The 22,212-nt window shown below is 47.7% G+C and overlaps 1 protein-coding gene across 2 annotated transcripts in view; it reads right to left on the bottom strand.

Moving 5' to 3' along the window:
- SPON1 (spondin 1) overlaps positions 1-13,564 on the bottom strand; it is a 263,015-nt gene extending 249,451 nt beyond the window's left edge. The window contains exon 1 of one of the 2 annotated variants that reach the window (XR_006714095.1): positions 13,087-13,563. Coding sequence is in view for 1 of the 2 variants with exons in the window: in XM_045484602.1 (XP_045340558.1) it covers positions 13,087-13,324 (238 nt within the window). In the remaining variant the exon portion in view is untranslated. Of the gene's footprint in view, positions 1-13,086 lie in introns of both variants that reach the window. The other variant, XM_045484602.1, reaches the window with a different exon arrangement.
- Between the last annotated feature and the right edge of the window lie 8,648 nt (positions 13,565-22,212).

The raw sequence follows: 22,212 nt of genomic DNA, 5'->3' as shown, positions 1-22,212 counted from the left end.
AAATCCCAACTCCCAAACAGCTTTCTGGGTCCTTCAAGTGTCAGTGTGTCAACCATTTAACATGAACTCTGGGTTTCAGATTCCCTGGCCCTAACCCCAGTGAAAAGATCCTGAGCCAGATCCCAGCTCTCTCCACCTGCTAAATGGCACTGAGATGCCCCAGTGTTCATGCCCCACACACACATCAACTACAGGGAACTTTAACTTCTGCCTTAACTTGCAACCTGGGGTTACAAAGACTGCTGAAGCAGTACACAAGCCACAGCGGTCCCCTCCCTGCTGTGCAGGACTTTCAGAACACAGGAAGATTCGATGCACATGCTTCACTTAGAAATTGGCATGGCGCACCTGGGTGCCTCAGTCAGTTAAGCGTCTGACTCTTAATTTCAGCTCATGATCTTGCAGTTGGTGAGTTCAAGCCCCACATTCGGCTCCGTGCTGACAGCCTGCTTGGGTTTCTTTCTTCCTCGCTCCCTGCCCCTCCTCCGCTTGTATTCTGTCTCTCTTTCTCTCTCTCTCTCTCAAAAAAAATCCATTAATGATAATAAAAAAAGAAATTGGCACAATTGAGCCCACCCAGCCAGGATGAGGCGGAAGGAGATGGTATTGATGGGTTGGCAGATGGGAAGGCAGGACTAAAAGTCTAAAACAAGTGTGATGGTGGGCTTGGCCCACTCTGTTTCCCTGGATGGTCTTCTGTAGCTAGTGCTCCAGAATTCCCAGGCAGAGATGAAACAAGTCCCATTCCAAATTAAATATCACACATATCTAAAATTGAAAACTGGATGTAGCTAACAGATCCGGGTTCGAATCTCTCCTGTTTACTATGTGTAACCTTTGGCAAGTTACTTAACCTCTCGAGGTCTCAGTGTCTAATCTCCTGTAAAATGACGGTCTTGGTACTTATCTCATTGTTATTATGACAACAAGTGAATTAATATTCATAATAATAAGTGTACAAATATGTTTGTTAAATTAATAGGATACATTCAAAATAAATCATTCTCCTCCATAAAATAGGGATCATCATTATCATCTCATGGGTTTGTTATAAGGATTAAAGGTGGGAATGTATATGAAGCACAATGCAACAGCCCAATAGAAGTTCATTCTTTCCCACATATGCTACCTCTTCATGGGATGGCTGGGAGCCAGATGCATGGGTCCTGAGCTGACCATTACGTGGATGGGAAGAGGGATGGGTGGGAAGGAAGCTCCTGGAGACTTGGCGATGTGTCAGCCAAGAGAATGTAGCTGGGGGTATGGGTGAGGGCAGGAAGCATGGAGGGACATACACTCTCCAGGAGCCCCACTTCTTACCCTACTCAGACAATGGGATCTCTGGGGCTGGCGACAATAGCACCCCCTCTCCCTCCTGAAACATAATGTCACAGAAGCGACTGTGGCCCAAATTTAGTCTCTCTCCACACCCCATTCCCCTGCGTCTGTGACCCAAGATGGGCCAATCAGAATCCTCCCCCAGGGTTTTTCCAGTTTGGAATTAATGGGACCAGGGCTTTTCTTTTAGTTACAGGACTAACTGAAAGATTTTTCATGGAAGGTTCTTGGCAGCTATAGTCCTTGTTATTTGGAGAAAGTTTATCTGTAGTAAGAAAAATGAAGACAACACACAGAAACACAGCCAAGAGATACGGGATGGAAAAAGTGACACAGACAAGGTAGAAGGGAGAGATGGAAAGGAGAGAGGGAGGAGAGAACCCTTTTGGGTCCCTAGATCCATTTATACCTGAAGCCAGACCTGCCCCTAGACTTTCCAAATATGAGACTCAGTAATTCTCTTTCTGCTTTAGTTAACTTGACTTTGTTCCTGTCATGTTCTGTGGAAAGAGTCTTTACTAATTTTGAAACAAAGAAAGAAAATAATTCTGCCTAAACTATACAATTCATTAGCAGGCTAGGGAAATGATATTTGTGGCTTAACTGAGGTGGTTGATGAGGAAGGTGGCAGTTGATACTAAAATGTCACTGAGATGACAGCAAATCAGTTGACTTTGAAAGTATTGAACTAGATGTCAACTTTAGGGAAAGACTCAAGGGATGTCAAGGGAGCCCCTTGCTCAACATTCTTATCAACTTTGATAAAGATTTCTAAGACTGCTTATCAGAATTGTAGATAATCCAAAATTAGATTACATGGATAAGTCACTCAGTGACAGAATCCAGATCCGCGAGTGGCTGACAGCTACAGGGATGGACCCAAACATGCTGGATTACGTCTGAGGAAGACCAAGACTAAGTTATGAGGAATCACGTCAAATCTTACATTCAAAGACCAGTCACCCCAGTTGAGGGAGAGGAGGGAAGCAAGCCTTCCCAGCGGCTCACAGGAATTTTTGTTGGCTGCAAGCTCAGCGTGATCCCAGAGCGCTGCGAAAATAGCCAACACAAGACCTGGCAAGCTTAACACAAACACAGCCATCAGGACAAGGGAGATAATCATCCCCCATGTTCTATCCCTAGCAGAGCACATCTGGAGTACAAAGTGCAAGGGGACAAGAAACAGCATCCTATAAAGAATGGCTGGAGAAATGGGGCATTTTGGCCAGAAGTCATAGTTTCTATTTCTCCACAAACACCTCAATGGCTGACATATGGCCAAGGGGAGACCGTATTTGCTCGACTCCAAAGAACAGAACCTGGACCGATGAGCGGAAGTTACATGGAAGGGACATGTTGGCAAGAGAAAAGTACAACCAGGTCAACCATGGCTCAGGCTCTGCCAGCTTTGAGCATCATCACCTAAAGGAAGCTCACGATTCTTCTCTCTCCAACACTTCACTGCCCAGGCAGGGGGAGGCTGCTGTCACTCCAACTTTGGGGACATCCTACTGGCCACTGTACTCGGGTACAGGATGGGCAGTGATGTGACCAGGTGCTAATGTATGTGGAGCACAGGAGGCTGGGGTGGAGCGAGGAGAGGTTGTGATGGGGAAACGTGGTCATAGAAAAGTGACCATCTTTTGGCCGCCTTCTCTCTGTGCCTCCTCATCTTGTTTTATTTTTTATTCTTATTTTTTTCATAATGTGTTTTTTATTTATTTTTATTTTCTTAATATATGAGATTATTGTCAAATTGGTTTCCATACAACACCCAGTGCTCATCCCAAAAGATGCCCTCTTCAATGCCCATCACCTACCCTCCCCTCCCTCCCACCCCCCATCAACCCTCAGTTTGTTCTCAGTTTTTAAGAGTCTCTTATGCTTTGGCTCTCTCCCACTCTAACCTCTTTTTTTTTTTCTTCCCTTCCCCCATGGGTTTCTGTTAAATTTCTCAGGATCCACATACGAGTGAAACCATATGGTATCTGTCTTTCTCTGTATGGCTTATTTCACTTAGCGTCACACTCTCCAGTTCCATCCACGTTGCTACAAAGGGCCATATTTCATTCTTTCTCATTGCCACGTAGTACTCCATTGTGTATATAAACCACAACTTCTTTATCCATTCATCAGTTGATGGACATTTAGGCTCTTTCCATAATTTGGCTATTGTTGAGAGTGCTGCTATAAACATTGGGGTACAAGTGCCCCTATGCATCAGTACTCCTGTATCCCTTGGATAAATTCCTAGCAGTGCTATTGCTGGGTCATAGGGTAGGTCAATTTTTGATTTTCTGAGGAACCTCCACACTGCTTTCCAGAGCGGCTGCACCAGTTTGCATTCCCACCAACAGTGCAAGAGGGTTCCCGTTTCTCCACATCCTGTCCAACATCTATAGTCTCCTGATTTGTTCATTTTGGCCACCCTGACTGGCGTGAGGTGATATCGGAGTGTGGTTTTGATTTGTATTTCTCTGTCTTCATCTTGTTTTAAAGAAAAAAAAAAAAAAGAGAGAGAGAGAGATTATAGATTTCTGGAATCCAGCTCTTTGTTGGGGGTGGGTCCAGTGAAGCTGTGGTTAGTTTGTTTGTTTTACACTTTCCAAGTGATTCTGAAGCATAGCTAGGTTTGAACACTGCACAAATGACCGCACGAAGTGCTGATTCCAGGGAAAGTCACTTAATAATTGGTGTCAAAGTTTGATTGATCAATAATCCTCTCTGCTCTCTTCTCCATTCAATCAAAGCCAGTGTCTGAAGATGGAAGCCCCTTCCCTTTGTCCTTTTGCTGATTGTCCTGCTCTTCACCTCTGAACCATCAATGACCCAGCTTTTCACCATGCTGATCTCCTTCCTCTCAACAGTCTTTTTTTTTTTTTTTTTTAATGTTTTTACTTATTTTTGAGACAGAGAGAAACAAAGCATGAGCAGGGGAGGGGCGGAGAGAGAGGGAGACACAGAATCCGAAGCAGGCTCCAGGCTCTGAGCTGTCAGCACAGAGCCTGATGCGGGGCTTGAACTCATGGAGTGGGAGATCATGACCTGAGCTGAAGTCGAACGCTCAACCGCTCAACCGACTGAGCCACCCAGGCGCCCCTCAATAGTCCTTACCTGGGACCAGCCATCTGCCTGCCTTCAACCTCCAGCCAATGCCCCCAGGGTACTGGGCATCTCTTCTCTCTGCTGCCTCCACCTGGAGCTCCTTGCCATTGGTCCGCATCCCTGGTCTCACTTCTCTGGCTGAGAGAGAAACACTTTCTCTTGCTTCTATCTAGCTCTCTTAGCAGGAGATCTCACACCAGGATTCTTCACTTTTTTTTTTTTCAACAAATAAAGATTTAGTGCCTGTCATGTCCACAAACTGTTCTGGGTGCTAGAAATAAATGGCAAACAAGAAAGGACACAGTCCTTGCTCTCATGAAGCTTATATTCTAGCTTGAGGCAGATGATAAGATAATTTCAGAGAGTGATTAAGGGCTATGATGAAAATGAAATCAGGCAAAAGAAATGGGAAACATAAATTGGTGGTCAGAGAAGCCTATTTAAAGGGATAAAATCTGAGCTGAAACTTAAAAGACAAGGAGTGAGCCACATAAGGCTGAGCATTCTAGTCATGGAGAAGAGCATGTACAAAGGCCCTGGGGTGGGAATGAGTGAAAATCCAAAGAGTAGTGTTGCAGCTATGAGGTGAAGGAGGAAAAAGAACAGGAAGAAAAGAAAATGAAGAAGGATGAGGAGAAGGAGAAGGAAAAGAGAAGAGGGGGAGGGGAAGACGAGGAGGAAGAGGAGGAGGAGGATTATAAGAGTTTCCTCTAGCTCTTAGAATCACCACCCCATTTTTATGGCCTGCTCCGAGTTTGTCCACCTTCCCACACTCCTATCCCCCACACATGGTGCTTTGTGCCTGGAGTCTTTCCCTGCCCTTCTGCTGTCTCACAAAGTCCATGAGGCATATTTGCAAATGTCCGGGCCACAATAGGAGATAGGGTTTGAGTTATTTCCCATGGGTCTTCTGGGCCTCAGCTAATCCACAGAGGTGCGTAGGCCCCTGTTTAAGTTTCCCTGAACCTTTCATGGCAGTTTTGAATATTCCATGCAAGTTAGAAGCTTTGTCTATGTAGAGCTCACAAGGACTTCTTGGCGATGTCACGGAATTAATTCCTTACCTGCCCATCCCAGCCTCATCTCTAGCCCAGCCAAGACACCCTGTAGACATGGGAAATTTATACCAGCAAGAGCTGACCAGCCACACAGGAGGCTTCATGTGACATGGTGAGCTCCCTGACACGTAGGTGTTCCAGCAGATGTGCCTATGGTATAATCACACACAAGTGCACACTGTCAGAAGAAAACTAGAGGAAATGATACCTTCGATAATTCAGGCCACTTGCCACCCCATTCAATACATGCATGTGCCTAAGCGTGCATGGGAGGGGACTCATTCCCTCACTCCATCACAGTGAGTATTTTGTACCTGTCATGTCAGGGGTTAAGGACCAGCAAACCACTTGTTTTACCTGTTACTTGATTGAGGGGACACTGGTCTCTTCCAATGCGGGCGGGGCAAATGGAAGTCCTGGACTTATTAAGAAATGTCAGTGTGCTTCTATTCCTCATTAACAGAACTATCTGGAAGGAGACATGAATGAGGCTGCATTGAATCCAGTACCCATGTTCCTACTGACATACAATTTGAAAGGATTTTTAAGGAATAATATTTTTGGCATCATTTTATTTTTAATTTCTTTAAATGTTTATTTTTGAGAGACAGAGAGAGAGAGACAGAGCATGAGCATGGGCATGAGTGGGGGAGGGGCAGAGAGAGAGAGGGAGACACAGAATCCAAAGCAGGCTCCAGGCTCCGAGCTGTCAGCACAGAGCCCAACGCGGGGCTCAAACTCACAAATATGAGATCGTGACCTGAGCCGAAGTCGGACGCTCAACCAACCGAGCCACCCAGGCACCCCAAGGAATAATTTTGACTTATATGATTTTTTGCTTTCCATGGTGCCTCTGGAATCTAACCCTCAAATAAGATGGGGCTCCAGTCTACTCAAATTGTCTCATTTTCTTTCAGAATATATATCCCTGTGAGCTTTTCTTTTTCTTCTCTTTTAATTTCTTTTCCCTCCTCCTCCTCCTTCTTCCTGCAACTCCCTTTCTTCTTCCTTCTTCTTCGTCCCTCTACTCCTCCTCCTCCTTCTTCTCTCTCTTGTTTTCTGTTTTATCCACTTCCTCCTTATTCCTTTCTTTCCTTAGAGCTTCCACCTTTATTGAGGGAGAGGGTGAGATAGAACAGGTCACTCTGACATACTGGCCCTTTTTTCTCCTCTCAGTATGAAACCTATCAATACCACACACACACACACACACACACACACACACACACACACACACACCCTAACACTCCTTCCATCCTGACTCATTTAGCAAGAATATAAACTTTACATGCTGTCGGGAAGACCATCTAGATACCTTTTACTGGATGAGAGGACATGAAATGCTGTGCTTTTAGATGACTGTGCATTAAAACATGTGGCAGAGATAGCTAATTGTCCCTTTAAATCCATTTTCACCTTCATTCTTCTGGGGAAAAAAAATCCTTTCCCCAAGTTTTAGCTGGGCGTGTGGCTGTCTAGCTAAATGCTTTATTTCCCAGGCTCCCTTGCTGCTAGGTGTGGTCAAGTATCTAAATCCTTACCAGTGGAGTGTGTTTGGCAGTGCCGGGTGCAATTCTGGGTCACATGGTTCAAAAGAAAGCTGCTTGCCCTCTACTTCCTTTCCCCCTGCACACTGACTGAAACTCACACGTGTTGGCAGTGAGCTGGCTGTAACCGCTCTGATGAGAACACCCTACAACAGTACTGTCCAGAAAATAAGCTCCCGGCAGGTGAAATTCACTGTATTTGTTAACAAGTATCCAGTAGGAACAAATGTAAAACAAGTAAAATTAATTTTAACAATATATTTTACTTAAGCTAATATACACAATTACCACTTCAATATAGAATCAATGTCAAAAAAATTATTGAGGGGCACCTGGGTGGCTCAGTCGGTTGAGTGACTGGCTCTTGATTTCGGCTCAGGTCCCGGTCTCAGGGTTCATGGGATCGAGCCCCGTGTCAGGCTCTGCACTGACAGCATGGAACCTGCTTGGGATTCTCTCTCTCCCTCTCTTTCGGCCCCTCCCCGCCCCCCTCTAAATAAATAAATAAATAAATAAATAAACAAACAAACACTTAAAAAGTTATTGAGAAGTCTATTTTTCTTCCATCCTTATCTCTCAACCGCCGGTTTGTGTCTCACACTCACGGCACATCTCAATTCGGACCAGCCACATTTCAGGTGCTGTAACTCCAGGCTGTCTATGGGACAGCAGAGCACTGGCAGATTACAGGGCAACACAGCAGAAGGAATCTGGGTTCCTGGTTGACCCGGTGGAGCAAAGCTGGCCATCATCTAGGACTTCCCATTTACCTCTTATTTTCAAAAAACTGTATTTTGGGGTCTCTGTGAGACATGAGCTTCACCTATATCTTCAGTAACATGGTAAGAGGTTTTCCTCCCCCACAGAAGTTAACATTGACCTGCATCTGACATTCTGTGTGACAAGCAAATGGAGAGCAATAGTGAAAAGTTCTTGACATGCCAGCCCATGTATGTGAACTTATCAGCAATTACATCCTGCTGTTCCAGCTGAGTCAGCAGTGTGTATGGAGGAGCACCCAAATTTTAAACCCTGAAAAATCCCTGTTTGATATGCTTTCATTTTTTTGTATGTTTTGATTTTTTTTTTTTTGCATTTCATGAAACTCAAAGCAGTAAGCAATCTCTTTTAATTTTCATTATCAATTTGAACTACATACTTATTAAAAGGGGGCCAAGTTTAAAAAATAAAGTTATATAATAAAAAAGAGGAGAATGATACAAGAAAAGAGAAGTGGGAGGGACGACTTATAGTTAATTACACTATCAGCAGCAGCACTGAATTTTTAAAAACTCCACTAGATTAGACATAGTTTATTTAAAAGGCCTTATCCAGTTTAAAATTCTCCAATTCTACACAGGTACTTTATGAACATCTAATTTTGTAGGCCTGGTTGTATAAGTTTGTGTGTAAGAATAAAACAACAATCAAATTAGGTTTTGTTTTTTTTTTCCTATCCAATTTGTTTCTGTTTTCCCACAAACAAAAGGAACTGGCTAAAGATTGACAAGGTTGTTCATGTTTCTAAATTAGTTCTCTATGGGGTGCCTGGGTGGCTCAGTCGGTTGAGCATCCGACTTCGGCTCAGGTCATGATCTCGCGGTCCGTGAGTTCAAGCCCCGCGTCAGGCTCTGTGCTGACCGCCTGGAGCCTGTTTCAGATTCTGTGTCTCCCTCTCTCTCTGACTCTCCCCCGTTCATGCTCTGTCTCTCTCTGTCTCAAAAATAAATAAACATTAAAAAATTTTTTTTAATTAGTTCTCTAGTTTATGAGGAAACGCAATCCCAAAGTCTATAAAAAGGAAAAAAAGCAAATGTAAATAAGGAGACATTGCTTTAGACTTTGTGTCCCAAGATATGTCAGTTATTGTCTTGATTTGTTGTTGCTGTTTTCCTTCAGTGAAGACTCACCATCCAGAATGCCGAGGGCAGCCATAGTTAATTCATTTTATTCCCTGTTCATTTTCGTGTGTCAATACAGGAGACCGGTTAAGGGAACAGATTTAGGAGTCAGACATCCCTTAGTTTGTATCCTGACTCCAATGATTACCAGCTGTGTGGTCATGGGCAAGTTATGAAACCTCTCTGAGACTTGGTCTTCTCATCCGTAAAAAAAGAATCATAATAAACTGCCTCAAAGTACTGGAAAGAGTAAGTGAGATGAGTAGCAAGTATTTAACACCATGTTTCATCCAGTGTTTCTGCCAAGTATTTTTCTATTTCCAAAATAATCATCTTATAATGTGTATTTTTTTTTAAGCACCTACTCTATGACAGCTTTTTTTCTTTAACATAGATTATTCCTGACTCCCACAGCAACACTGTAAGGGGTGGGGGAGCACTCTCATTTCACAGCTGGAGAAGTTCTAGCTCAGAGAGGTGAAGTGGCCTGCCTACGGTCACACAGCGAATATATGACTGGACAGAAGTCAAACATCAAAGCCTGTGCCCTTTCTGCCAGACTGAGGTGGGGCTCTCCGGGACACACAGTCCTGTGGCATTGTGCACCCCAGAGTGGGACAAAGAACGAGAAGGCCAAGCAGCTTTGGAGGTCTCCAAACGTCACAGTTTAGAATAAATCCCCCAATTATGCTTGAAGTTGGACAAGCTTTGAAATCTCGACTGGACATTCTTTTCCCATCAAGTTCCTTGAAATTTCCCTTTAAAGAGCATCTAGGAAAAGCCACTCTCATTAGCCAGGGTCTGGCTTTATTTTCCTAATAAACAGATCTTTAGTCAGACAAAAGGGCCTCTTTTATTTTCAATCAATTCTTCAACATTTCAGCTGATTTTCTTCTATTTGGCTTGAAATTGTGATCTGGGAATGGCTAGTCCTGCAAATTGTCGTCCTATCAGGGAAGCCCCTTGAGGATCCTCAACTTGTTATTTTTAATCACTGTAATCTCCTTGTCAAAGGAGGCCATGGTCAGAAACAGAGCAGGCCTTTCAGAGCTTTTCTAAAGCACAGTTATTGCCAAGGGAGGGGGGACAGGGGGAAGAGGGAGGGAGGGGAGAGAGAAGCGGTGGGAGAGAGAAGGAAGTCCATATAGCACTAGCAACTTGGAAAAAGCTGAATAATAATCTCAATGGGATCCTGGCTGTTGAGAAGAAAGCCCATGTTTGTGTGTGTGTGTGTGTGTGTGTGTGTGTGTGTATTAACAGCGACCATTATAATCCAGTGTAGAACATCTAAAGGAGATACTGGGGTGGGGGACATAGAGAGCAGAAGCTATTCAGGGATGAACTGGAATTGTGGGGATAAAGATTCCAGGCAGGAAAACAAGCCATTGATTCCAAGGCTTGTGAGGGGGCCTCAAGAAAAAAATAAAAAAGGCAAGCAGAACACCAGGGGAATGTTAACTTCCACGGCCCTAAGTCAATACCCTGAACAGAATGCATTAGATTTACCTTTAACATGATTATTCTAAGAGAGTATAAGCCAACAGAAAATGTCACAAACTAGGCCAGCGCCCTCTTCCTAACTTTGAGTGGCGGAACCAGGTTTGCTAATCTCAGGGTATTTACTCAGAAGGCCGGGAGCACGGTTTCCGTAATATCTTCCTTCCATGATCTCTTAGCCACCAGAGGGGAGAAATGGGGATTGCCGGCCAACAGCCTGAGTGGGGGTTCACAGTCTGAAAGTCTAATGTGTAGGCTGGAACCACCTGTAGGGTAAAAGTCTAGAGCTCTCTCTCTCCCCTAGTCTCAGTTCTCACCTACTGGCCATGGACACTCTGGAAGCAGGAGCCTCTGTGTTCTGGTGAATACCAGGTGCCCCTCCTCCCCAGTGCTGGGGTACCTGCAGCCAGTGCTCAGGCCATCAGGGAGGATTTGTATGGGAAGAAACGGCTGGTAGGACACTTGGTGTGGCCCCAGACTTGCCTAAATCATCTAAAAATATCTTCTTGGGCTCACAGTAAAAACAATCTTAGGTGAGGCTCCCAGTATGGAGAAATCATTCATTCACTCATTCCATTAATTCACGAGGACTCAGCCACCATTCACTAGTAGACTGAATTAGAGTGCTGAGAACACCACTTTTAAACACACACACACACACACACACACACACACACACACACACACACCAAAAACAAATGACTAGGCAGGCACATCCCTCCGTTATTAAACCAATAAGGGCCTCATATCCAACTCAAACTAACACGTATTGGGGACCTCAGGCACACTCCTCTTTGTCAACTCACGTATTCGCTACAACCACCACAGAGGTTGGACAAACAGCTACTTACACCGCTGGGAAATAAGCTCAGAGAAATGAAAGGACTTGCACAAGGTCACACAGCTACTAAAACCAAGCCCATCTTACTCTAAAGCCGCCTCCGTCCCTGCCACGTGGAGCTTGGGCTGTTTCCCCAGGGAACCCGGATCCTCGGTTTTGGTGAGGCCTCCCTCAAGAGACCAAGAGGGTTCCGCCCGCCTTCCTCCGGTCCACGGAGAGGACGGGCTGTTCCCAGCCCCTCAGAAAGGCTGTGGCCACACCCGCAGCCCCTCCACCCCACCCGCTCCCTCCCGGGCTGGGCCGGGGGTTCCTTCCCCGCGCTGTACCGAGGGTCCCGCGGGCCGGTGCGCGGGGGTCAGAGGGGCTCCTCGCCACGCGCTGAGCGCCGCCACGTGCGGGGGGCGCCGGGAAGCCAAGTGGACAAAGTCGGGGACACGATCCCGGGAAACCGCGAGAAGCGTTCTGAGATGGGTAGCCCCTGCTTACGGTGGCCTGCGTGGCCCTGGCGCCCGCTGACAGTGGCCCAAACTTTCTCCAGTGTTCTCCAACCGCTTCCTCCCGCAGCCTCTGGGAACCCGGAAGGCGGGGATGCAAGGGCGGCGGCTGCGGGCCCACCAGCTGCCCCCCAAGACCCTCTCTTCCCTGCTAGGCACCAGAGCTGACTTACGGAGGCGCGGGGGAACACGCACCCCGCCACTCCCCGCCCGTGGGACCCCAGGTGAGACCCGGCGGGCTTCCTTCCCTGCCCTAGGTCCTGTCTCCCAACTGGAGAACGGCAGCTTCGGGGCCGGGAAAAGATGTCTGGGGAGACGATCCGCCGCGGAGAGAGGCGGTGGGCCGTGGGGATGGAGTCAGGGGTCTTCAGGTCTGCGCGGGTCGAGCGGCGCTCCTGCCCAGGAGGCGCTCACCTGCCGGGACATTCCCTCCCCGCACTCCCTAAAGCCAGCGCTCCGCGGAGGAGCGTAAGCGCGACATCCCCGCGGCGTGGAGCCTCGGGGTGGCTGGAGCAAGGGTCCCCGGCCTCCAGGGAGCAGGCCTCGGGAATGTGAGCTTCCCTTTCCGACTTCACCGGGTTTCGCTTCCCTCTCCGAACCCACCCACAGCTCCTCGGAGGCCCGTTCCATTGGGAGCCTGTCCTAAAAATCCACACTCTTCTCCCCCGCCTGGGACCATCGGAGAATAATTTGGAGTTCTTTCCGGGGACCCTTACGAAAGCTTCAGACGCTTCCTCCCCTCCTCCCCGTGCCCCACGACCAGTCAAGGGAGAAGTCCCTTTTCCTGAAGGCATTTGTCCAAGGAAGCGGCAGTGACCACCCCGCCTGGGGCCCGTCTGGGAGAAACTGGTATCCTCCCCTTCAGGGATGGGAGAGGGGAAAGCCAGTTCCCCACCTTGCCTGGGATCCGACTGGGAGACACCAGGCTTCCCTCCGCTCCAGCGGCGGATCTGGAGGAAGGCGGGTTTTCACTGCTCTCCCGGAGCGGGCCGGGGGAGAAGCCAGGTTCCCTCCCAGCCAGGCTGGCGTGGCGCGTCGCTCAGCTGCAGCCCACGCCCGAGAACCGCGCGTCGGAGATGGGGCTACCCAGCCTGGCTACGACCCCCGCGACGGCCCTGGACGCTGGCCCGGGAGCAGCGCGGAGCTCGCGGCGAGAGGGGCTGAGGGCAGCCAGGACACAGGGCCCTCGCCGGGCTGTGCCGGCACCGTGCGCCCCGGGACCGTGCGCCCTCCTCCGGCACCGCGCGGTCGGCGCCCTTCCGGGGGCCGGGTCCCGCGCCCCTAGCTCCACGCCGGGCCACTTACCACGGTAGCTGATTCCTGGCTTGTAGAAGTCGGGGTCGCCCTCCACGCGGAGGCTGAACTCGGTGTAGCCCTCGCGCCGCGTTCCCTGGGCGCGCAGGATGCGGCTGCAGTAGCCCTCCGACTTGGGCACTTTGTCCAGGGTCTCGTCGGAGAAGGCCAGCGCCGCGGCCAGGGGCAGTGCCAGGGCCAGCAGCGCTGGACTCCGGCTCAGCCTCAGGGGCGCCGGGGACAGCCTCATCCTCGCGGGCGTCCAACTTTGTGCCGCTGCCGCCGGCCCTCGCCACGCGACTCCTGCCCGAAGGGGTCCCCGTGGAAGCGAGACCAGGAGGAGCCCGGGCGGGGAGCGGGAGCTCGGAGCCGGCGCTGGCGACCGGGAGACCGTGCGGGTCTCGGCTTGGCGGCTGCCGAGCTGCGCCGCGCTGAGCTGAGCTGAGCGAGCAGAGCCGCGCGAGGAAGGGAGGGCGGCGGCGGAGGGGGAGGAGGGCGGGCTGATTTTGCCCAGATCCCCGAGCGCAGCGCTGTTTTGTTTCCGAGCTGGCGATTAGCGGCGCGGCGGTGTTGATTTTGCGACGCTAGATTCCCAGGGTCTGGCGAGGATATCATAAGGCACAGGGACACTGCGGGATCTGTCCCGCCACCAGGAAGGCTGCTGCCCCAACCCCAGCTACACCTTTGCACCCTGCGGAGTAGAGGGCTCCCAGGAGAGAAAGACGGCAAACTAACTTTTGTTGCGCACCTACTTTGTGCCTACCAATATGCTGGGTGGTTACCGGCTCAGGGTATCTGCTCATCTGCTACGCTCTCCCGGCACACGACAAACGTGACAGTAATTTCACTCATTTTGCAGATGAGCAAACTGAGGCCTGCAGCCGACCAATTAAGGCGGGGTTGGATGCCACGACTGACTCTATTGCTCTTTTGGAACAGGTCGGACTGGAGGATGAGAAAGGAGCAGCATGACTCATCCAACTGCGCCCAGTAGGCACAGCGCCTACGGCCTGTAATATTTTTGGAGACTCCTGAAAATATTTTCTTTAAAATCAGAAGGAAAAAACATTTAGGGCTAATAAAATGTTATATATAATATCAATGTATTTCTATTTACACCTACACAGTCATAAAATATAACGTTTACTGTTGTTTTATGAAGGAAGGAGACCCCAAGGACAGAAATGCCTAAGGCCCAGGAAAGTCCTCACCTAGGTCTAGAAAGGAGTTTCAAATGGTTCAAAGAAAAGCCTGTGTTTTCTTGGCTTAGATTTTTGTCCCCGGTGACTGATTTTTAGAGAGGAACTGAGCCTGAGGCACCAGGAAAAGGCCCAGGTGCAGGAATCTCTCCCAGTGTTTCCCTGGAGACAAATTGGAATCAAACCTTAGTTGTGTCATTCACCCGATGTGAGATGTTGGCGAGTTATTTTGTCTCTCCAACCTTAAGTTTCTCGCTCTGGAGGGTGTGTGTGTGCCTACAGGCTAATACACCCTTCCTGTAGGGGGTGCTAGAGTCCAAAGAAATGTCCCATATAAAGCACCTGGTAGGGGCGCGTAGGTGGCTGAGTCGGTTGAACGTAGGACTTCGGCTCAGGTCATGATCTCACAGTTCATGGATTCAAGCCCCATGTTGGGCGAGACAGCTCAGAGCATGGAGCCTTCTTCAGATTCTGTGTCTCCCTCTCTCTCTGCCCTTCCCCCGCTCGCACTCTGACTCCCTCTCTCAAAAATGAATAAACGTTAAAAAAAATTTAAAACACCTGGCCTAGCCTTCAGTCTCCCCCCGCCCCCAACTCCATATACACACCCACCTCCTCAAGGGGTAGGTCTGGGCTGGTCCTGGGTACCACAGAAGGAAGACCAGACCCACCTGGGAGATGCCTTAAGCCCGCTGCCTCCCCTCAGTGTGTGCAAGCATCCCTCCACAGGTGCTTTTGGAAGTTTTGGTTACCTCTCCTCCTTTCCCCGGGAAGTCAACACATCTTAACAGCCTACACTTAAAAAGCAATCTCCTTTGCTTTCCAGGTCAGGTTTTTCTCTTTGACATCACTAACAAACAGCCCAGGGGAACCATCTGCATTGGAGGTCTCCATGCCTCCCGCACCTGCCCACTCACTTCTCAGTCCTCGTCCTGGGACTCCCACTGCCATTATTAACTGGGCACCTTCTCTCAGAAGTCACCCAAGAGTGCCCCCTTGCTGAAGCCAATTACGCTCTTTTCTCAGCCCTGGCCTTCCCTGACCCCCAACAACACCTGATCCAGCTGGCTAGCCCTCCTTTACAGAGGTGCTGCTCAGATTCACGTCTGTGTCCTGAGCGAACTCTCTCCCATATCACTAGCTCAGAGCTCATGCTAGATTCCATGGTGCATAGTCTAAGTCATCCAGCATCCTTTTGTTGAGGGTAGATATGAGGCCAAGTCTGTGCTGAGCAGTGGGCATCACAGGGAACAAAACTTCATTCATTCATTCATTCATTCATTCATGTTGAAGGCTGTCCATGTGTTCAGTGCTGGGACACAAGACAGACTTATTACCTGTCTTTGTGGATCTTACCATCCAGTGGGAAAAGCAAATATTAAATACATAGTTACAGAATCTTTTCAAATTATGATTGTGATATATGCTACAAACAAAAAAAAGCGTTTTGTGAGATTTTATCTCAGAGGACAGGAATGAATATACAGAGATGAATAAAATGTGGCTTCTGTCTTTACAGATCTTACTATATGTCCAGTAACCCAAACATGTGCTCTTTAGTGTCTTTTCTTCTATATCAACGTATTAAAATCCAACATGGCAGTGGACAGGGTAAGGAGCAGGAAGGGATGTAAGAGTTAATTTTTTATTAAACATTGACAAGAAAACCATGTCAGGTAGGAGGCCCATGTCCCCTCCCGCCTCATTTCCCAAATTAGGAGCCTATAAAATCACCTGTCGAGGCGCCGCAGCTAAGAAAGGGAAAAGAAGCAAGATTCAAAACAGTCCTCACTGACACCAAAATGGGCTTCCTCCCACTTCATGGCGTTGACCTCATCATCTGGGCTGACAGGCTCTCAGCAGCCCATCATCAAGCTCCAATGCCACTAACCAAGTTAGATTTCCCCAACTCAACTCTGCCGTCACGTCGGACCCCTGTTCTCTCCCCCACACGTCCGATCCATCACTGAGTTTCATCTTCTAACTGCCTCTTGAATCTGGCCACTTCTCTCCGTCTCCTCTGCCACCACACCAGTCCGGGTTGTCTCCATCTCTCGACCTCGTAATTGGGCTGCCCATGTCCGTTCCTATTCCCCTCCGATATGCTGTCTGCACTGAAGCCTGAAAGATCCTTTTGCAAATGCAGATTTGAATGTCAATCCCAAGGTTAAAATCCCTTTTCAGTGGCTTTTTGTGGCTCTCGGAACAAAGACCAGAATCTTCAGCATGACCTCCAATGCCCTCCTGAATCTACCACCCCTTTGGTCATGGGCTCCGGCCCCCAGGGCTTTTCAGTACTGGGAGCTTGTGCCTGTGCCATTCTCTCTGCCTGGCATCCAGTGCTCTGGAGTCTCTCCCACTCACCACCTTCCCCAGCCAACTCCTAAGCATCTCTCAGATCTCAGTGCAAAACTGCTTCCTCAGAGAAGTCCTTCCTGATTTCCTATTTATATGCCCCTCTTTATATGCTCTCCTGGAACCCGATATATTTGTCTCTTAATAGTCTTGAGATTTATGATTCCATATTCATTTTTGTGTTTGACTTGACATTTTGTATTTATTCCATGTCTGACTCCATCACTAGATTCCAAGCTCTGTCAGGGCAGGGACTGTCTCTGGGGCTCACCGCCATATTCTCGATGCGCACCATGTTCTGTGAATAAAAGTCTTTAACAGGCTCCCAGTGCCCTCTGACTCAGCCCAAGTTCTTCAAGTGACCTTCAAGGCCTTCCATGATCTGGTTGTAGATCCCAGACTGAGCTCCCAGTGCTGCCCAACTGGGTTCCCTGTGTCCCCTGCTTTCAGTCCTGCCTTGACACTTTGTCAATAGCTTTCCCATCACCTAGAATGCCTTCCCCTCCTGTGACCCATTTAAATTCTCCTCTCCTCCATGGAATGAGATTGCACATTCTCTCCTCTGGACTTCAGTAGAACTTAGAGGAGAAAGTTTCTTATTTTGACTATTGTGTTCTGGTGGATTGTCACGAACTCTTTCGTGTGTCTGTGTCTCATCTCTTAGCAATGAATCCAGTTTACTTTCTATTTAATTTCCTGTTCAGATGTTTTGTTCTGTTGTAAAATACACTGGACTTCAAGAAATCTCTTTCCAGTTTCGTAGCCTAAGGCAGAGCTAATGTTAGTTGCTAAGGTGTTGCTAGGGAAAGTCATTTAGCCAGGGCAGATAATTAACTTTATCAGTGTGTGTGGGTAAGTCACAGAAAAGAAGAGCTGGGGGCCCTACTTATCCAAGGGAAAAAAAATTCCTTTGATTGGTAAGAGGTGAGATCAGCCTTTTTTTTTTTTTCCCCTTTAAGAGAGAAGGGGAAAATAAAGAGTTTCTAGATTAGTGTTTTTCTGAGTATGGCCATTGAAACACAAGCATTAGATGTTTGCCTCAAAAGCAGACTCCAAAATCCCACCCCAGACCTATTACATCTGCACTCTGAACAAATTCAAATCAAAGTTTAGGAAACCACTGTCTCAAAAGCTTGTAACGCAGACTTGAAATACAAGAGTTCTAGTCCGGCTTTCCCGCATTTGGGCTGTGTGAAGGTGCGTGCTCTTGGCGTCATAGGACCCATCTAAACTGATTTCAATGTACAAAATTGAAAATAGTAATACCCATTTTGCCCTCACCCCAGGGTTTATAGAAATACATGGGTAACTGAGGTAATAATCTGTAAACCTCAAAGTGATTTACACAAACAAAAATTATTATTGTTACTCTTATTCTATTAATTTAGCAAGAATCCAGACATGTCTTTGTTTCTCTAACTCATAGAGTTATACTCAGAAGCTTTCACGGAAAGGGATTTCTAGAAGAAGAAAGTAGATAGACAATAATGGAAATTGAATCACTCTGAATAATCTATTTGTAATCTTTCATGAGGAAAAGCTGTCTACCAGTGAGCCAGTAGGTTTTGAGACTAAGTTTTATTTATTTATTTTGAGAAAGAGAGAGAGAGTTCCAAGCAGGCTCCAAACTCAGCGCTGACAGTCGGGAGATCATGACCTGAGCTGACATCAAAAGTCTGACGCTTAACCAACTGAGCCACCCAGGCATCCCAGGCATGTGACTCTTGATCTCAGGGTCTTAAGTTCAAGCCCCACATTGCATGTAGAGCTTACTGTGAGGGAAAAAAAAAAAAAAAAAAGCAATTAATTAAAGAGATATTTATCCAGCACATGCTGTGTTCCAGGCATTGGCCATAGCCTATGTAAGTACCCTATCTTTGGAATTCTGAAGCTGACTAGGTCCCTCCCACAACTCCACTCAAGGTATGAGCTTTCTTGTTCACCTGGTCTCTCCAGTGCTTTGGTCTCCATTTAGTTCTGCCCCTCCCTGTCCACACCCCCTCCCTCCCTTCCCCCCTCGCCCCACTCAGGAGCATTTCCCTACTTATTTCTCACTGCCACGTCCAGATCAACATTCTAAGATATCCTTCAAAAGTCCCTCTTACTCTAAAGCTCACAGCATCCCATTTATACTTCTTCATCCTCCGTCGTCCTACCCCCATCACCTAGAGCCTCCAGGTCGTTCCCCTACAGATACAGAAAACTCTGCCACTGGTGTATGGGCTTCCTGCCCAGCCTAACGCATGTAGTCTTGGGAGACTAGAGAGTCTGAACGTCTGGCTGATATTTAGTCATCTGTCTAACCTCTTCTACTCTGATGAGCTTGGCTCTCTCCGTGTCAGCAGCCATCCCTGACAAAAACCTCCCTTTGGAGATCTGGATTCCCAGAAGCTCTCCATCATCCCACTTTTAGCTTTCCCATGTCCTCACCCCTGTGATCCCTCTGTGTCATTAAGGGGTACTATTGCTTACTCACTTCTGATTTTCCCAGCCCATCTTGTTGTCAATTCCTTTCCCACCCAGTCTGGACATCATGCTTAACCATTTTAACCACATCCTCACCAATACTCTTCATTGGGTCATCTCTTTTACTTCTCTGCCTCCTCTCCAACTAACCCCTAAGCCCAGATCAACTAAGCAGAATTGTGGAGCTATCTCAGACTTCTGAGTTCTGCTGCCCCACCAATTGCCTTCCTACAGACTCATGAATTCTGTTCTTAACCATGGTTTTTAAATGGATTCCTAATCAGTTTCCTCTTCCATTCTTCACAACCCCTTATCTCTTTCTTCTAGTCCTTACCACCTTTACAAGCCTGCTGAATCACCCTGGTTACTCTCACTCTTTGCAGGGGGTGTGAAATGGCAACCTGGTCTCTTATTTCACCCCCCAGCGAGAAGACATAACTTCCTCAGATCTCTGTCTCTTCTACCGTCAAACGAAATCGGCAAAACCCTAATTCACTTCTTGCCTCCAAGGAGGAAGCGTTTCGCTCTTTGATTCTTCAGAATCCCCACCTGAGTTCTTGTGCTCATTCCCTCCTGCCTTCTGCTGAGCGCTAATCTGGCCATGAACCTCCCTGCCTTTCGTGCTTCAGTCTCCCTTCCTGTTCACATCCTCAGCCTGTAGGCGCTGGTGAATCTCCCCCATCCTGGGCTGGGCCCGGGAACGGTGGTGGGCGAGAGGTGCCCTGACAATGGACATTTCACTGATCTTCTCTCCCTCTCCAGCTGTTTTCTTAACTATGTGCTTCCGAGCCGTATTTGTTGAAAGAGTTGCCCTCCCTTGCTGTATCACTGTTCCCTCAGTTTGTACTCATTTTTACATGCAATGCAGTTTGGGATCAGCTCATATCTCTTTACTGACTGCTCCATCAGCGGTCACCTAAGACCTCCTACTTGCCATAGCCGTTGTCTGAATTAAAATAGACAAAAGCCATCAGTAAGAGCCCTGTCATTGTACAGCTGGTTGGGAACTCACCAGTAAAAGGAGCTAAAGAGAACTGCACCGTGGAAGTAGGTCTAAGGTGTAGGCCTAAGGTGTAGACCTGGTCCCAACCAAGAGACCTCTCAGCCTTCCCGCTTTGGATTTATGGATGAGAGAGAGCCTCATGTCTGAATGTAGGATGGCATGCAAGGTGCAGCTGTGGACAGCGCTCAAGTCCAGCCATGCATGGAACCCAGACTCCGTCCACATTCCCGGGTGGCTTTCTTGCTATTAATCCAGCAACCAGGACCAAGTAGAGCCACCTTTTTGAAGTTTTGGAACTTCATAGCTTAGACCACATGACCATGGCACACTACTGCCACCTGGTGATAGGGAGTAGGATATGCAGCGATACAAAATCAGGAACTCTCAAGGCACTCATAAGGTCACCTCCATGGGCCTATTTTAGATTGTTTGCTCTTTGATAATAGAGTCTTCGGGTTTTCCACTGTGTTTAGAATAACGTGTCTGCATGAAGTAGATATTTGGTGAAGTTTTGTGAAATTTAATCCTTTCATTCAACAAACATTTATTGATTAACTAGGAGGAAGGTAGTACAAACATAAAAGATAATTCCTGATTTCAAGAAGCTGTGGAAACAGGCAAAGCAGGTATTTGTAAAACAAGGAATCACACACACTAACTATTAATGAAAGCACAGAGAAGGGAGTGACTAATTCTTATTGGGGTGAGGGCCCAGGAAAATGTTCTAGGCAGAGGGAAGAGCCAATGCAAAGGAAGAGATGTGTGAAAAAGCAGGATGTGTCCTTGGGATAATAAAGTGATCTTTTCAGTGGCACTGTATGCAGATAGATTGTCAGTGAGAGTCTGGGGCAAGGGCATATGCTAAAAGGCTTTAACAGCAGTCCATAGGAGGACCATGGGCTGAGGCTGGAGAAAGGATGACAAGGGAGGGTTGTTTAGGGTAAAGAGGACAGAGTGCATAGTGATGTGTAGGAGGGGAGAAAGGAGTCAGATGACTCTGAGGGTTCTCACCTGAGCCACGGGTTGGGAGATGTCATGGTGGTAACTGAGAGAATGAATTCAAGAAAAGAAGCCACCGTATGTGGGAATAGGGGGATGATATGAGATTATATATCTATTCAATTGTGGTTATGTCCCACTTAAGGGGTCTTTCAACAGTCTGTCTTGACAGTGGACTGCCCAAGGCAAGAGGTAGCCAGCTCAGAAGCCAGATGGGAGCTGGGGGACAGAGACCCAGAGGATGGTAAGATCCTGTGCCCCAACCCTCTGTTTAAGACACCCTCAAAACTTAGCTCTCCTCTGTTGCTTCCTCTCTGCTTTGTGCTCTGATTTCCAAGCCAAAAGACCAGTTTGATCAATGTACCATTGCTAGAATGCTAATGGAAAAAAGAATAATCTTCTGTGTCCCCTACCTGGCTCACCAGGTGACATATGTGGTTGTCATGGTGGCATCCTAGAGTGAGCCAAAGAAGTAGGATGTTAGACTGTGTAACCTGGAACGTATCTGTGGTCTTGGGGGGCTACCAGGGCCTGTTGGTTGATGGCTCCTCTGCTCACACCCCACTAGAACTGGAAGGAGGCACTAAGAGAGGGAAAAAAAGAAGAAAATGGACCCACATCCTTTTCAGCTTGAGGCCATGAAGAAATGGAAGGAAAGAGACAGAGTAAAAAGAAGAGGAGGTCAAAGGAGAACACAGAAATGGCCAGAGGGGCATGTGAGTGGCTCAGTCGGTTAAGTGTCTGACTCTTGATTTCAGCTCAGGTCATGATCTCATGGTTTGTGAGTTCAAGCCCCACCTCAGGTTCCGTGCTGATGGCGTGGAGCCTGCTTAGGATTCTCTCTCTTCCTCCCTCCCTCCCTCCCTCTCCGCCCCTTCCCCACTTGTGATCTCTCTTTCTCTCTCTCAAAAATAAATAAACTTAAAAAAAAAAAAAGAAATGGCCAGAAAGTGTATTTAGTACAAAAAGGAATACATAGGAGAAACAAAGAAAGGACAGAGGAAAAGACACTTCTCTCTTCCTATTACCATAATGAAGTGTCCATGTGCTAAGGATAAAAAAAGGCATTCCTTGCCTTCTAATTAACTGTGGCCCAAGTTTTGCACCTCTCTCAAT

The sequence above is a fragment of the Leopardus geoffroyi genome, chromosome D1 (genome assembly GCF_018350155.1).
Source record: "Leopardus geoffroyi isolate Oge1 chromosome D1, O.geoffroyi_Oge1_pat1.0, whole genome shotgun sequence".
NCBI classification, from domain to species: domain Eukaryota; kingdom Metazoa; phylum Chordata; class Mammalia; order Carnivora; family Felidae; genus Leopardus; species Leopardus geoffroyi.
This window is presented reverse-complemented; position numbering and strand designations above follow the sequence as displayed.